The sequence below is a fragment of the Acanthaster planci genome, linkage group LG11, assembly GCF_054643075.1.
Source record: "Acanthaster planci isolate LZ-2023a linkage group LG11, COTS_SCS, whole genome shotgun sequence".
NCBI lineage: Eukaryota > Metazoa > Echinodermata > Asteroidea > Valvatida > Acanthasteridae > Acanthaster > Acanthaster planci.
This window is the reverse complement of record NC_141787.1, coordinates 2,721,348-2,737,236: the sequence shown is the minus strand read 5'-3', so window position 1 is coordinate 2,737,236 and position 15,889 is coordinate 2,721,348. Positions and strand designations below refer to the sequence as shown.

General features: G+C 40.5%; 1 protein-coding gene across 8 annotated transcripts; it reads left to right on the top strand.

Annotated features, from left to right (window-relative positions):
• The first annotated feature begins 314 nt into the window (after nucleotides 1-314).
• Nucleotides 315-14,066, top strand: LOC110990211 (haloacid dehalogenase-like hydrolase domain-containing protein 3). 8 transcript variants are annotated; one of them, XM_087143352.1, is made up of 6 exons: nucleotides 317-689; nucleotides 4,099-4,162; nucleotides 4,686-4,812; nucleotides 4,864-4,884; nucleotides 5,987-6,213; nucleotides 11,444-14,066. In XM_087143352.1, the coding sequence occupies exons 5-6, from the start codon at nucleotides 6,012-6,014 to the stop codon at nucleotides 11,974-11,976; spliced, it is 735 nt and encodes a 244-aa protein (XP_086999478.1). In that variant the 5' UTR covers nucleotides 317-689; nucleotides 4,099-4,162; nucleotides 4,686-4,812; nucleotides 4,864-4,884; nucleotides 5,987-6,011; the 3' UTR covers nucleotides 11,977-14,066. The 8 variants fall into 8 exon arrangements, with proteins under 8 accessions (XP_022110783.1, XP_086999478.1, XP_086999479.1 ...); XM_087143353.1 differs by lacking the exon at nucleotides 4,864-4,884 and having other exon boundaries at nucleotides 4,686-4,819; XM_022255091.2 differs by lacking the exons at nucleotides 4,686-4,812; nucleotides 4,864-4,884 and having other exon boundaries at nucleotides 315-689; nucleotides 6,088-6,213.
• The last annotated feature ends 1,823 nt before the right edge of the window (nucleotides 14,067-15,889 follow it).

Here is a 15,889-nt window from a genome sequence, read left to right as displayed (position 1 = left end):
GGTCGGGAATTCGGAAGCATTGTTTTGGCCTTAGAAAGTTGTAGCATGGAGGTAGGAAAGGAGGTTGGAGGCTCCGGTCGTTATTTGGGTACTCAAACGTCGATGTTTTTACTTGTTGCATCTAGGCCTCTAGGCCTATGCCTCTGTTACTGAAGAACAAAATGAACGATAATCAATGGGGCGATGTGGAAATGAGGCGAAGTGGAAATGGGCGAAGTGGAAATAGGGTGAAGTGGGAGTGGGGCGAATGGCTAGGGGCGAAGTGGTATGGGGCTAAGTGGAATAAGTCGCTTCCTAAGTTGGAAGTGGGGCGAAGTGACCGACACCCTGTCTGTCTCAGGTGCCGTTTTCGAATACTCAATTCGTCTCCGTCTCAGGCTTCGTTCCCAAAACCAATCCCAGATTGTGGGCCTGAAGCAAATGAATTGAATTACTGTAATTTTTGGCTCTCTTGCATCTTATTTGATGTTTTGTGGCACTATTAGGCTAGTTACTGCGCTTACAGCTTCAAAGGCAGCTAGTTAAAAAAAAACAGTTGAAGCCTCATACGGACCGAAGTTGAGTTTTGGAAAACGGCCATGGCCTCAACATCGTGGCACTTTACTGCGCACAATATGCACATTGTGCGTACATGTACATGTACACATATGTACTAGGCCTAACATGCAGTTTTGCTGGACTGGGCTAAGGTAAAATGTTTAAAGGAAACTTTTTACCATTTTAAGGTTGATCATAAAAAGGAGTATGAGATGATGTCACTAAGTTACATTGTAATTATCATATATCATCATGATCTACTGTAAGTTCAACTTAGGCCTAGTAGTAGTAGGGCCTACAAAACAATTTAATAATAATATGGCGACAGGCCCAGCCACGTTGCCTAGGCATGCCAGGTCCAAGCTACTTAAGCCATATTTGTTCTTAGCTCTATGCTTAGGCCTACTCGTTCGTGATTTTGGTGCATTTAGAAATTCTCTTGCTCGGCATACATCACTTGCATGACTCGGTGAGAACGAACATATAAATTGGAAAAGGTTGGTCAAAAAAAATACTACTACTGTCAGGGCTAGAATGTGGAGAATACTGTATCTCATCTTTGTACATTAAAACTTGCCAAAATGGGAGTATGTATCATGGCGGCCCAAGCTGCCGAGTGGTAGCGTCACCTAGGCTATTGTGCATGCGCTATCCAGATTTCATCATACATGTAGAGATCAGTGGGCATGGGTACGTAATAAATGCACTGCTTGAACGTCAGTCTTCAAGTTCATTACATTGGGATTGACAAATTAAGGGTAAATGAATAAATACATGTAAATTTACTAGTCGTGCTAGTATTTTTGAGTTGAAATGCAAATGCAGCCATTGAGAACTTGAACCCCAGTGTTTTTGCTTTTTACTCTTCAGGTTCAAATGTTTTCTGCAGATTTTCATTCTAATATTGAAAAAAACTGGTTTCACGCAGATTTAACAGGAACATTGCCTTGTCATGCTTGTAAAATATTTTAACAAGTTTGGTTACAGGTCATGTTTTTTACATCTGATTCCCTCTGAATAACTAATCATTCCTAATGTAGATTTGGAAAATTTAATCTGAAGTTTGACTGCCACTCTACATGTACTTCTAGAATTGAGGTTTATAGCCATGTACAAAGTCCCATAAACATTTTTGGCTGTTTTGATTGTCCCAACTTACCCCTTGCTCTGGCTGAGTTCAAGCAGCTAGTTGTTGTTTGTTCACGAACAGCTTGATTTGTTGTTCATTGGTCGGCCACTCAAACGCCGGGAATGCACATACAACCGGTTATTATCGCTAGTAGTTATTTGTGGCAAGCAACATGCAACATGGCAGCAACCTTGTGCATTCTTCGAGAGTTGGTGCATTCGCGCAGTTACTCCTGTTAACACGAGTAGGATGCATGTGAATTACAGGAGTATAGACTAATCCGATTAGACAACACAACTGCCGTGGCACTGCACGAACATTCTTCAGCTTGACGCGCGCGTGCATTTGGCAAATCACGACACCCTAATGGTCAAAGAGGCATGTAAGATGGGCTTACCACCTGTCCACAAGCGTTGTGCCACTGCAGTAATGGCTTCTAATTTTGGTGGTCGAATTATATTAAACTCCCCCTCTAGCAAGAGTATACTCTCACTGACCCTTGGGTCGTACTCCAGCTTTTTGTGCAACCAAATTTCATACATGCCTTCATGGTGAAGTTAGATGTCAGATGGGGAGGTTTATGCACCTTTTATCTTCATTAAAATGGTGAAATTCTTGAGCATTTTGCCCATCAACACTACAGAAAATCAGCAGCATCACCGAGTATGTACTCTTAACTGTCAGCTGTGTGATACATGTAGCTTGACCAATTGCAACACAGCTCCTATCTTTTCCTTTGTTTTCCTGTCACCCACAGATGAAAGCCACACTGGTATTGGTCCAATTTGCTTCTGTCCAGTAGTCAATCATAGCTTAGCTTTCATTTGGATGTAGGCATGGGCTTGGTGGGGCATTTGTGTTTGTCAACACACTATTCTTGTTCTTTAAAATTTGCTAAATGATCTTCGAACGTTCTGAAACATTCCGTAATGACCAGAGTAGTCACAACCAATGCTCTAACTGGTAAAGAGTTCATATTACAAATTTTCCCTCACAGTGGTTTATTAGCCATCAGAAAGTGATACTGGTAGCATGGCCCAAAAGTCAAATCTAGCAGGGAAAGTATTGAGCATTTACTTTGAAAACACTGAATTTTTCAGATCATTCTCAAAGGGTTTGTGTGCATATGTTGTCAAGTGCTTACAAGAGAGACAGGACTGAGTTGTGGTTCGGCAGTTATTTATTGGTACATATACATGTAAAACAGAAGAAGGAACAGATGCAAAAGACAGTTTATCTATAAAGATCAAAACAAGTTAACCCTCTGCATTGTAACCAGCTTGGCTTCTGCCTGACATTCCTACCAACTGCCGATGTCGGCTTGTACATGTACATGTGCATGTTTATAACGCATCAACCTGTGAAAGTTTGGTTTAATCTGTGGTTTGACTTCAGGTTTGGAATTATTTTGAAGTTGACATCAAAACCAGATTTCACCATTCAAAACTATTTCCATGCATCTATATATAAAAAAACAATTTTTTACAGTACATGTATATATGTAAATTTTAGCTAGAGCTCTATCGAGGGCTGCAAAAATGGCCCTAACCAAAGGAACATGAATGTACTGACATCAAAGAAATGGGAATCTCTCTTTAGACTAGTCTTAATTCCGGTATTCATGTGGTACATGGAGGTTGTACACTGCTTTATGTCACAAAGTGTTGGTTAGAAGGAGTCCATGAGTGGCACATACTGTTGGAGAAGAGGCTCTTGATGATAATGATACTTGATGATAATGCAAACATTTAACTTATTGTCATTGGTAAGAATGGATCCAGGTTCATCAAATACAGGAAGAAAGTTGCTGGGTCATGTCCCCCCTCAGTCCCTTTGTATTTCTGTAGTTTGATGAACCACATTCTACCACTTACTGTATGACCACAGTCACTTTTTCACTCAGTATAGGTCTTGTGCGAGTGACGTCATCTGCCACGGGAACTTTGACACCGCCATGTTGGTGATCAGTACGCACATCACTATATGTACGTACATGTACGTCGACGGGCTGTATCGTAACGTAAACAGCTTCGTACATGTATCACCACAAAAATGGCAGGATATCTTTTGTGCGCTTATGTGAAATCCCTCAGTCTGTCAAATGAGGAGACATTGACAGTATGCATGGTTCTTTTGCATCCATAAGTAGAGACAGTTTGTTAACCAGACCTTGTCTCAGCAATATTTGACATACGTGTAATAATCAACAAAAACCAAATTAAACTTGTACCTCAAATATACAGTCATTGAACAAAACCACATTAAAAAACAAGTGAAATTTTTATGATAAGATCTCATGATCCTCTGGTCAATAATTTGAAACACATTTTTATAAAGTATGTTCTCTCACAGCTTGTATCAATTAATATTGTTCAAGTACCTGTTCTGGTTTTCTATTTTTCATTTTCATCCTGCGTTGACATCTTTCCAAGGCTGCTCTTCTTTCTTCTCGTTGAGATGATGACACATGCTCAAGCCAGCTGGGAATGAAGTCAGGTGACAAGGGATCATCACTTTTCTTTCCTTAAACCAAAAGACAGAAAGAGAGAAAATTTCAGCAAAATCTTTTCTGAACTGCTTAGCGTTCGTACAAAAACTATGAAAAAAAATAGCAAAAGGCTCTCAACGACAGATGTAACAATAGTGGGGTATGAAATACAGTCTTACAATTGGATTCATGGAAAGCAATGAATAGGTTATATGTAGGAATTCTGAATACAGATGTCGGATATTGATCTTAAGTACTGTCCTAGTAATGTTGGCATCTCACATGTACAGCAATCTGGGACTAAAGTTATCAGTGCCTTGTTTGACAAAAGAATGAACAAGTTTACAGTCTCTGTTTGCACGAGCATACCCTTTTTCCTCTGGCAACCACAGTAGAGTAAGCTTACTGAAATTATTGGATAGGCTACTTTTATTTTGTAATTTTAAGCTCACATGCTTCCCCTACACAAAGTGCTGTAAAATTGCTCTCTTCCATAATGCTCTCTTTTATATTAAACTGTCACGCTTATAGGCCCACTCCTGTTACATACATCCTGGCCACTCCAGTGGGGCTATACCATGTTAATGTCGGCACAAAATGAAAATAGACTTTGCCTAACCAACGGTACTACGCTAACCTCAGCCTAGGCTGCAGCTTGCTGCCCGGTACGCCTAAGTACATACATATTTTTATAATGTCTTACCAGACAGAAAATGGTCACTGCACAGCCGTGAGTACGGACTCGGTGTCCAGTCTTTCCGCTGTATTACAGCTATCCACTGTCATTTTCTCTTTCCTGATTATCAGGAAAATGGTAGAAAGATACGTCTGTCTTTCCAGCCCTGTTCGAGCATCCAACAGCTAAACAAGTCATTATTTTTGTGTGGAAACTCACTTTACAAACAAGTGAGGGCGGAATTGTTGACAATAAGTCAATGTACAGTGCAGGGTCCAGTCCACTAATTGAAGCCCCATTGAAAACAGTGTAAAATCAGCACCGTTCAGGGCCCAATAGCATGCACGCCAACATCCCTGAGATTTCTGAAACACAAATGAAATTCTTGTCTGGTCACTTACCTTTCAATTTCTTTTCAATTTTTTGTGGGTTAACGAATTACATTTTTAATTATTCCCACAAAACAAAATCACCCCCCAAAAAGTGATTTTTCTGAAGTCTGATTGCAGCCATTTTTCAAGTGGCAACCCTCAACTTTCTCAGGCACTTAGGACCATTTTTCAACGGTAGTTTTTAGCCCTTCTGCCCTCATATGAAAGCTCAAAGACCCAGGGAGTTGATCCTGGCAACGATTTACACAATCTCACCATTTTGGGGGCCAAACAATCTCCTTTTTCAAAAGATACTGTGGGGGGAGGCACTTTTAATGCTAATGAGCTGGTCAGAAATTCTCACTTGAATTAGTGGTCTGTACCCTGCAGTGTCGATGTCTGTGGAAACGTTAAATGGATAGTGACAAATGAGGGGGGTGATCACCAAGATGGCGGGATCAAAATCACGTTGGTGATCTGTGACGTATGCGCACAAGGTCGATAGGGACTTAGGGGGATGTTAGCCTGTTGGCTCAAGTAAGTACTCGTGGAGTAATTTATTTGTTGTGACATGAGCTGAGTCAAATCATTTACCCGTACTTCCATGTAGGACTTGAGTCAAATCACAACAAATTATGATGTACTTGTTAGTACATGTAGGAGTGTGTGCACCCAGTTAACAGTCATAATCAGTATGTTTGAATTATGAATATTAGGTGTCATTCTATTAATTTTGTTTTCACTCACTGTTTGTTGTGTTATTGTTCTTTATGAAACTAAAGCAGATGATGAGCTGAATTGTTTGTCATTATGTCCACAATGCTACGCTACAAGGTCATAACTCTGGACATCCACAATACGCTGATGCGTGTCAACCAATCCACAGGTCAGCAGTATAGTCGGGTTGCACTTCAACATGGTGTCACTCTGGATCCACTCGTTATTGATAAAGCATTCCACAATGCACTCAAAGAGCAGAGGGCAAAGCACCCCAACTATGGAATACATGCAGGTAATCTACTCTTAGTAATTATTAGGTTGCTTCATAAAATTTACTGGGAGTATGCCTTTATTCAACATGTACATGTGAAACCTTCATGGACCATACAAGTAAATGAAGGTGTTTCTCTCCAGGGAGTTGTGTGTGGACTGAACCTCTGCAAGGCGTCATTGTCCCAGTGAAGTCTCATTATGGATTTTGACACATCTATCTGGCTGGGAAGCTTAGAATCAAAACAGGAAACCAAAATCAAGAACATAGTATAAACTATCAGTATTTCCTTTGCATGCAGTGCTTTGGCTAGATCATGTACATGTTAGACCAAGAGAGAGCGAGACCAAGATCAAGACCTTGAAATGTGAAACCCAGACTGAGACCTGGTTGACCACTACTGCCTATATCTACATGTACACCTTCAATAGACCATTGACATTTTGTTGGTAAAAAGAACAAGTACTATGTGTCTCAGAGTTGTTTTAACATTATAAGAAACCATATTTTGTTGTTTTGATCACTGATATTGGTGCACAAACACCCAAGTTAGTTGAAATCTTTAGGCTATGGGGTTGTTTGTGTGGGCCACAATTTACACGGCACGCATGTGTAAACTGTCACTTTGCAAGTGTATGAATAATACAGTACCATGGAAGTTGTTTCAAGCAATATATCAATTATCATAAAATGGAATGAAATGTGCAAAAAAGTGATGAATGTCTGTATACACATTCTGACTTGAACTGTTCTTAAATCCTCAATGAATCTTATGGACAAAAGTCATTGATCACATCGTGGAAATTGGACTATATTTTCTCTCGTGAGTTAAAATGGTGCTGGCCGTTGCCAAATACATAATGTGCATGAATGGAGGTTCCACTTGTCTTACATGTGAGTCGTACTTGTGTGTTTGGAGTTTGGCCACGTGTTTCTTGTTTATGGGGAAGGGGCTTAATCATACGTGTCACCTTTATAGAGTTTGGCCACCACCATGAATTTCCTTTTCTTCACACTGTTTTCTGAAAAAAAGTTTTTCTGTGGCTATGAAACCAGTCAGTGCAAACAAAGTTCCATGAGTAATTGCTTCATTTTTTAAAAAGAAGTTTCAGAATTATTCCAATACGATTTTTGCCATGAAATAGTTTATGAAAGGGTAGGGAATATTTGATTTTATGCAGCTTTATGGATGAAGGCTGTGCTCCCTGGTGTGGTTTAATACCTTTTAATTTTTTGTGACCAGCATGGAGCGAAAATTTTGGTTGATTTGTTTTAATACACTGGTGGTAACGTAATACGTAGGAAGAAATAGTTGATTATGCCCCTTCCGCCCCCTCATTTAGAGGGTGGATCAAAGTATGCACTAAGTTTCAGTGTCAGAATTCTGCCCCCTTATTAAGAGAGCATGTTGCCCACCCACAAGCCTTGACTGTGAAATTCTAAAACCCCCATGTTTACTCGTTCTTGTTGCCTTGCATTCCCAGGATGGTCTCTTATTTAGCTCGGCTAAGCATATGGAAATGAAGCAGAGATGCTAATTTTTTATTAAAATGCTTATGCTGTACTCTGGCATGATCGCATGTTCCTTCACTCCTTAGACTTTGTGTTTTCTCTGCTCATTTTGGCATGTTTGAATTCCCCCGTTCACGTGGCTGTATGGTGGGGCGGAGTAAGGTTGCCTGGAATGCTAATATTTGGTTACCTCAGACTTTGTAACTGTCAGTCATTCTCCAGGATGTGTAGTCCCTTTTTGCATCCGAAACTACACTTATGTACATGTACATGTGACTTCTTGTTCCATATTTCACCTTTTACACTAGACACTTACATGTAGATTCTTGCATATAACTCCTTTGAGATGGAAGTTTCTCATGCTACCACAAGCCTCATATTTAAGGGAACGTAACAGTATGCTCTGTCAGAGTCCTGTCCCCTGATTGAGAGGGTGGATCAAAGTATGTACTGTCAGAATTCTGTCCCCTGATTGAGAGGGTGGATCAAAGTATGTACTGTCAGAATTCTGTCCCCTGATTGAGAGGGTGGATCAAAGTATGTACTGTCAGAATTCTGTCCCCTGATTGAGAGGGTGGATCAAAGTATGTACTGTCAGAATTCTGTCCCCTGATTGAGAGGGTGGATCAAAGTATGTACTGTCAGAATTCTGTCCTCTGATTGAGAGGGTGGATCAAAGTATGTACTGTCAGAATTCTGTCTCCTGATTGAGAGGGTGGATCAAAGTATGAACTGTCAGAATTCTGTCCCCTGATTGAGAGGGTGGATCAAAGTATGTACTGTCAGAATTCTGTCCCCTGATTGAGAGGGTGGATCAAAGTATGTACTGTCAGAATTCTGTCTCCTGATTGAGAGGGTGGATCAAAGTATGTACTGTCAGAATTCTGTCCCCTGATTGAGAGGGTGGATCAAAGTATGTACTGTCAGAATTCTGTCTCCTGATTGAGAGGGTGGATCAAAGTATGTACTGTCAGAATTCTGTCCCCTGATTGAGAGGGTGGATCAAAGTATGTACTGTCAGAATTCTGTCTCCTGATTGAGAGGGTGGATCAAAGTAGGTACTGTCAGAATTCTGTCCCCTGATTGAGAGGGTGGATCAAAGTATGTACTGTCAGAATTCTGTCTCCTGATTGAGAGGGTGGATCAAAGTATGTACTGTCAGAATCCTGTCCCCTGATTGAGAGGGTGGATCAGAGTATGTACTGTCAGAATTCTGTCTCCTGATTGAGAGGGTGGATCAGAGTATGTACTGTCAGAATCCTGTCCCCTGATTGAGAGGGTGGATCAGAGTATGCACTGTCAGAATTCGGTCTCCTGATTGAGAGGGTGGATAAAAGTATGTACTGTCAGAATTCTGTCTCCTGATTGAGAGGGTGGATCAGAGTATGCACTGTCAGAATTCTGTCTCCTGATTGAGAGGGTGGATCAAAGTATGCACTGTCAGAATTCTGTCCCCTGATTGAGAGGGTGGATCAAAGTATGTACTGTCAGAATTCTGTCTCCTGATTGAGAGGGTGGATCAAAGTATGTACTGTCAGAATTCTGTCCCCTGATTGAGAGGGTGGATCAAAGTATGTACTGTCAGAATTCTGTCCCCTGATTGAGAGGATGGATCAAAGTATGTACTGTCAGAATTCTGTCCCCTGATTGAGAGGGTGGATCAAAGTATGTACTGTCAGAATTCTGTCCCCTGATTGAGAGGGTGGATCAAAGTATGTACTGTCAGAATTCTGTCTCCTGATTGAGAGGGTGGATCAAAGTATGAACTGTCAGAATTCTGTCCCCTGATTGAGAGGGTGGATTAAAGTATGTACTGTCAGAATTCTGTCCCCTGATTGAGAGGGTGGATCAAAGTATGTACTGTCAGAATTCTGTCCCCTGATTGAGAGGGTGGATCAAAGTATGTACTGTCAGAATTCTGTCCCCTGATTGAGAGGGTGGATCAGAGTATGCTCTGTTAGAATTTTGTCCCTTGATTGAGAGGGCCAATTTGCAACACTTTTTCCACAAACTGACCATGATTTTTTTAGGGAATTCTCCAGGATGCTTTTTTTACATCCATGTCAACATGACATGCTCTATGTGTGGATTTCTTAGTCCACAGATGAAATAAGATACGTCCATACATTGGTGGTGAATTTCGGTCCCCCCCAAACCTTTCTGGAAAAGTAGATCAGTCAGAGTCAGTGACAAGAAGATCTGATGACTGGCCATCTGCAGCGTTAATGGACGGTGTAATTTATAGCCTAGATTAGGTCAGGTGACTTTCACTGGGTGAAGATAAACCATGAAATTATGGTTGTAGAGGGGGCTAAATTTTTAAAAGAGAAATTCACCTCATAGATTGGGTTTGATTCTCTCGACATAAGCAGAAATGGGCCTCATATGGTATGTGATACTCAACTGTATTTGGTGTTAAATTATGCTTATGCTGATGACCCAACTCAGTTATTTTAAGGTAGCTGTCTCTCTCCATCCATACTGGCATCAGTCATATTTTCATATGGGACTGTTACGTGATTGTGTCTGCATCATTTTATGAGGCTCTTCCCACAAGAACACTCATCCCTGGGGCGAACCTTCCCCCCTTCCCCCCAGTTCAACCCAGTTTCAAACCATACTTTTACCTCGCCCTGGGATGAATTAGCCCCGGGGATCAGTACTGTCATTTCACACTTGACGGGCAGGGCATGATGCTTGTAACATAGTCGCAAGTGGAACTTGTCAGCGCAGGGGAAGTCCTCCCAAATGGTGATTGATTTCCATACCTCTTCCTCACTCCAAATCTGCCTCTCCACTGTTTTCTTCTCTTTTGGCATAATTGGGAGTTTGGCAAGATAGCAGATTGGACACGCAGAAGATGGAGGTTTTAAAGAAAACATTTTGAAGAATTGCAATGAATTAACTTGCACCCATATTACTTGGTATGTATAAATCGGATGAGTACTTTTTCATGTTGTGCAAATTGATCTGATTAGCGTGCACTTCGTGCCATTGTTTGCCCCAGGGTGAACTCACCCCTAACCTGTTCCATTCTTCCCTTCTCACCCGGGGGAAAGTGTCTCGCTCCGAGAATAAAAACTTCAACCCAGGTTCAGAGCAGGGGTTGGAACTCGCCCTACCCGGGGAAAGAGCAATCTCTGGGCTGAAGGGGGGGGTGAGAATTTCGGGTGGTCTAGTGAGAAGAGCCTTTATGGAAACTTGGCATTACAAGAGTTGAGGTGGAGTGCATACAATGATGGCTATAAAATATGCTTAAGCTTAGGCTGAGGGCACATGGCTGCGACATTCAAGTATTACAAGTCTGTCTCTATACCTCCTCCTTCTCCTTGGGGTTTACATGTACTTGTGCATGCGACCAATAATGACATAATGGCACTACACCCATGCTACTGAGAAATATGCTGTTTGTGTAATGGCTGTTTGTGATTAAAAAGGTAACAGAATGTTCCCCAGTGTCTACTTTCCATATAGGGATAAGCAGGTAGTTATGTGTGAAAAGTTAATGGACCTTGTGCATTATGGACCTTTTGCATTAAGGTGGAGTTGGAGGCTGTTCTTTGTTATTTTAATTTGGTTACTATGAATGCATGAATAGTTTACTTGAGCCTATCCAAGAGAAAGAAATAACTTCTAATATGACGTCGTACACGTAAGGTTTATTGTGCCGAAACAATTTAAGGAAAGCCTGTTATGAAATCAGGTTCCTGCAGGTCCTATATCTTTATATCATTTTCAGGTATGTCTTCTAGTACATGGTGGTGTGAGGTGATAAGAAGAACCTTTGTTACTTGTGGCTACACTGACAGAGAGACAGTAAGCAAGATTGCTTCCACCCTCTATGAAGACTTCAAGAAACCCCTAACTTGGTTTGTCTTTCCAGAGGTCAAGTCATCCTTGACCTCACTGAATAGGCTTGGGGCATGCCTAGGTGTAATATCCAACTGTGATGAGAGACTAGTGGATGTCCTGCAAGCTATGAACTTAGCCAACAATTTTGCCTTCATCCTACTGTCAGTCTTCACTGGCCACCAGAAGCCAGGAGCGGAGATGTTCCAGATGGCAATGGAGAGGTTAAATGTGAGACCAGAAGAGTGCCTGCATGTTGGGGATAATGTGCAGCAAGACTATGAGGGCGCTAGAGCTGTCGGTATGGCAGCAGTAGTTTTGGACAGGGATGGTTCAATTGCTGATAGCAACCCTAGTATTCCCTCAGACCATTTCATACCTGATCTCAGTAAGCTAGAAAGTTTGGTTCTCAAGTCCACATGATATGGTAAGGCTTATTGCAATATTTGCAGCTGATGAAGATATAGTAAAGGGCATTAACAGCAGTCAACATTGCAGCACCTAGGACTGCAGTTTCATAGAGTTTTTCCAAATACGGGAAATATTTTGAGGAAATGTTTATGATCTGTTTTAAAGTTTGTCATCAGAAGCTTTATATTTTGATTTTTCCAGCCAACTATAAAATGCCATTGTCCACACTTGGAACAAAATTTCCTGTCTCAGTATTGATTGGATCAAAAGAAACGAAATTATAGTTTTCAGAATACTCTGTAAATATGGAGAGGTAAAAACGGCAAAAGAATTTTTTAAATCTAAAAAATACCTACATAGTTCATTGAATAGTTCAGTACATCTATGCTACATGTATGTTCAAAGAAATATCAGAGTATTGTACAACCTAACTAATACGCTTCTTGTTGCGCAGAAGTCTGCTCTTTTTTCATTCTTTTTCTCTGTTATATCAGGTAAGTCGTTCATTTATAATGACACTGTAACAGAGAAATTTAATTGTATCACCGCATAGACGCGCCATGAGGCGCCAAAGTATATGCGCATTTGATACTGAGTACGCATAACTAATTTACTTCGGCATGTATGGTCTTTGCATACACACAGAATGCGTGCAACAACCCGCTTGTAAGCACCTGTCTTACTGTTTTTGCCGATTTGGGTTGCACTTCAGCTCGGGGCAGATAATCTCCAACATTACAAGTGAGATGATGGTTGACAGAGTATGTAGTTAAATAACATCCTATCATGGAATGAGGTCTTTCATGCAAGTGGTCATATTATTGGACACGGCAGTAAACATCAAATGTTACCAGTCACACATGTATGACCTGGCAATACTAAAATAACACTGAAAGCACATTTTAGAAAGAAGACAATGGAAATTGTCATTTTCATTTTTTCCGTTAAACACAGCCAGACATCCCACTTTTAATACTACTCATTTATTGGCCGCCTAAAAATATTTTTCATTTGCACTTTTACCTTGTCTTAAATTAGGAAACAAGGTACATGTACATGTATCTGTGGAGTTTTGGGTCAGTTTTTGGTTCATCGCTACAGAATGATGTGTCACCTCATGCAAACTTCTTTCAAGTATACGTGTACTTGCTGTTATTTTCTTTTTTAAAGAAATTTAATGGTAGCAGAAAATGTGACTGATGGTCATCTGATTTTGCAGTAGTGACTCACACAGACACATGGTGCACTATGCTGCTGTTACAGTAGCAAGCTAACTTTAGTTCCAGAGTGAATGAAGTTTTGGACCAAAAGATATTCCTTTCTTTACACGCTAATAGAACTTTTCTTTGATCAGTCAACCAGGGAAGGTCTATCAAGCCAGCAAGCCTTGGGCAATATTGCCATCCTTTTCTCTTTGTTTTGGGGTACACGTAGATGCTGTTAGTTTACATTATACTGTTCAACTCCTGCCCTATCTCTTCAAAATTAATCCTGCATACATCAACTTGTTGTCATTTCTAGTGAGTTTACAAAATTGAGGGGATTTTGCTTTGTTACAAGAATTACATGCACATTTTGTAAACATACCACTTTTCTTGATGGGCACATATGTAGTATTTCCACAGTTTATAAAGACAGGCTGAATGTTTAAGATGTCGTCATGATGATGTGCCTAATAATATTTTTCACATTAAAGACTAGTTTAGACTCTGCAGTGGTGTTCTCTGCAGTCATGACTAAATGCGTGTCGACAACTGCACAAAATAACAGGACAAAAATAACAGGTTTCCTCAGTAGTCATTAACCAACGAGCAATCATCTTTTATTGAGATCTGCTTTACACTGTTTTGTGTTAAAAGCATCCTTATGATAAATTGTTTCAGAAATAGATTTTATTAAATTGTCAGCCTCTGGCATTTCTTACACCTATACATGTACGCTTAAATGTTAAACATCTTAAACTTGGTTTGAAACACTTGTATTTTTGACAACAAACAACTACAATAGTGAAGTACCACCTGAAAACTCAAGCAGACGTCAGTGATTTTTAGTACCCCCTCGTGATGAAACAAAATTAAAGCAACGTGTGCACCTGGAACCAAGATGACAACTTCTGTACAAGAACAGTGGTATTTCATTTCACATCCAAAGATAACAGAAGTACTTGTAGGTAACTGGCAAATTTCTTTGCAAAGCAAATAGATTGCATATGCTAGTTACAAGGGGCATTATTATGGAAGCGTATAAGAGCCACTTGCAAGGAAATTTTTTTAGTAACTTGTCGCAGTGAGTTACTATCTCAGCTAAAAGTTAGCTAAAACTAGGTCAACTTGCTGTATATTAAGACTCAGTCTGGATACCAGACCCAATGATTCCGACAGCTCTTCTTATCAAAGGTCCTGTATCATCCAACATAGAGGAAGGACACAGAAGGAGTTTGAACTGCCTGGGCTTTAACATCTGGCCAGTTACGGCTTTCTGGCATGCCTGGTTTGTCCGTAGCCAGAGCGCAGCGAACACTACGGAATAAAACAATGTATCAAAATTTAAAAAGTTTATTTACGATGGCAAAAGTAGGTCTTATATCAGGGATTTTTCTCTATTTTCTGGTCACAGCAATAATTTGTATTTAATTGCAAGAAAAAACTACAAGTATTCCCAGGATATTGGTCCGGCTAAGATGTAGGCAGTGAGCAGGCATTTTGTGTCCTTCCTCTATGCACCCAATGTGACCAACACTCCTCCAGATTTCCGGGAATAGTCAAACTATTCCGAACTTATCCTGTCCATATTAAATTCAGTTTAACGTCTGTACATTTTTTTTAATGCTCCTCAAAATTGTGAAAATTGTTACAAAGATTAAAATGAATAAAATTGGTAGCCAAATGAGCGAAAGGAGAAGAAAAAGACCATTTGGATGGTATCGGTAATGTTTGGGCATTTCCAGCCTCGTCTGTTGGCCTACCAAGAATTTTGTGAACTGTCCGTGGTATACCAGTCGGAGTACACCATCCACTACAAAGTAGCATTAGGGTCAAAAAATTGAGCTCCACTGAAAATAGTGTAAAATCAACCAAGTTTGGAGCTCCATGGCAGGAAACTTAAGTCCCTGAGGCCTCTCAATAAAAAAACAATGTGTTATCTGGTCCTTCAGATTTCATTTATTTTTCAATTTTTAGTAGGTTAACCAATGAATTTTTTAATTATCCGCCAAACACAAACTCACCCCCCAAAAAGTCATTGTTCCCAAGTCTTCTCAGCGGCTATTTTTCAAATGACATTCCTCACCTTCTTTGGGCTCTTCTGACAAATTTTCAATCACATTTGGGTCTGCTTTGCCCCTAGATTGGTGCCCCTGAATTGTGCGCCTCCGCATGGCGGAGAATTTTCCTTGCATTGGGACGCTGCACCCATAGGGGCCAGATTAGCATGCAGTGTTGCTGTGTGGCTAATCGTTGTGGTGGTGGAGCGCTCTTGTCCCCGGTGGTAATCCGCTCGCACTAAATGCCCCAAACTGTGGTATACTATTTCAAAATAAGGCTGGATTGTCTCCACTATTGAGAGTGAAAAAATGCTGGTAATGCCCAGCAGCTCAGTTTTTGTGTCAAGTACGGTCTTTCGGGCTCCCCAGCTTCGTGTAGAAAGCCTATGTGCACGAAAAACGGGTCCCCTGGCTGCAAGTGGTTAAAACTTCACTCGAATCTGGGAAAAAAATTCGTTCTGCTTTAAAAAAAATCTATTCCAAATTTCTAAAATACAAATTTTTAAAAATGACATTCACTTCAAAACACATTCAATTTTTTAAAAATGCTTTCCATTTATCAAAACATGTTCCAATCTTTTCAACCTAAATCTGCTTCATAATTGGGGAGTATTCCGACCAATATAACCCAGCCAGTTCAGTCTGTACCAACATTCTTGGTAC

Coding starts and splice junctions, on each gene's coding strand:
- LOC110990211 (XM_022255089.2), top strand. CDS start 6,012: ATGTCCACAATGCTACGCTACAAGGTCATAACTCTGGACATCCACAAT. Junction 6,214..11,443: donor CAACTATGGAATACATGCAG/GTAATCTACTCT, acceptor TATCATTTTCAG/GTATGTCTTCTAGTACATGG.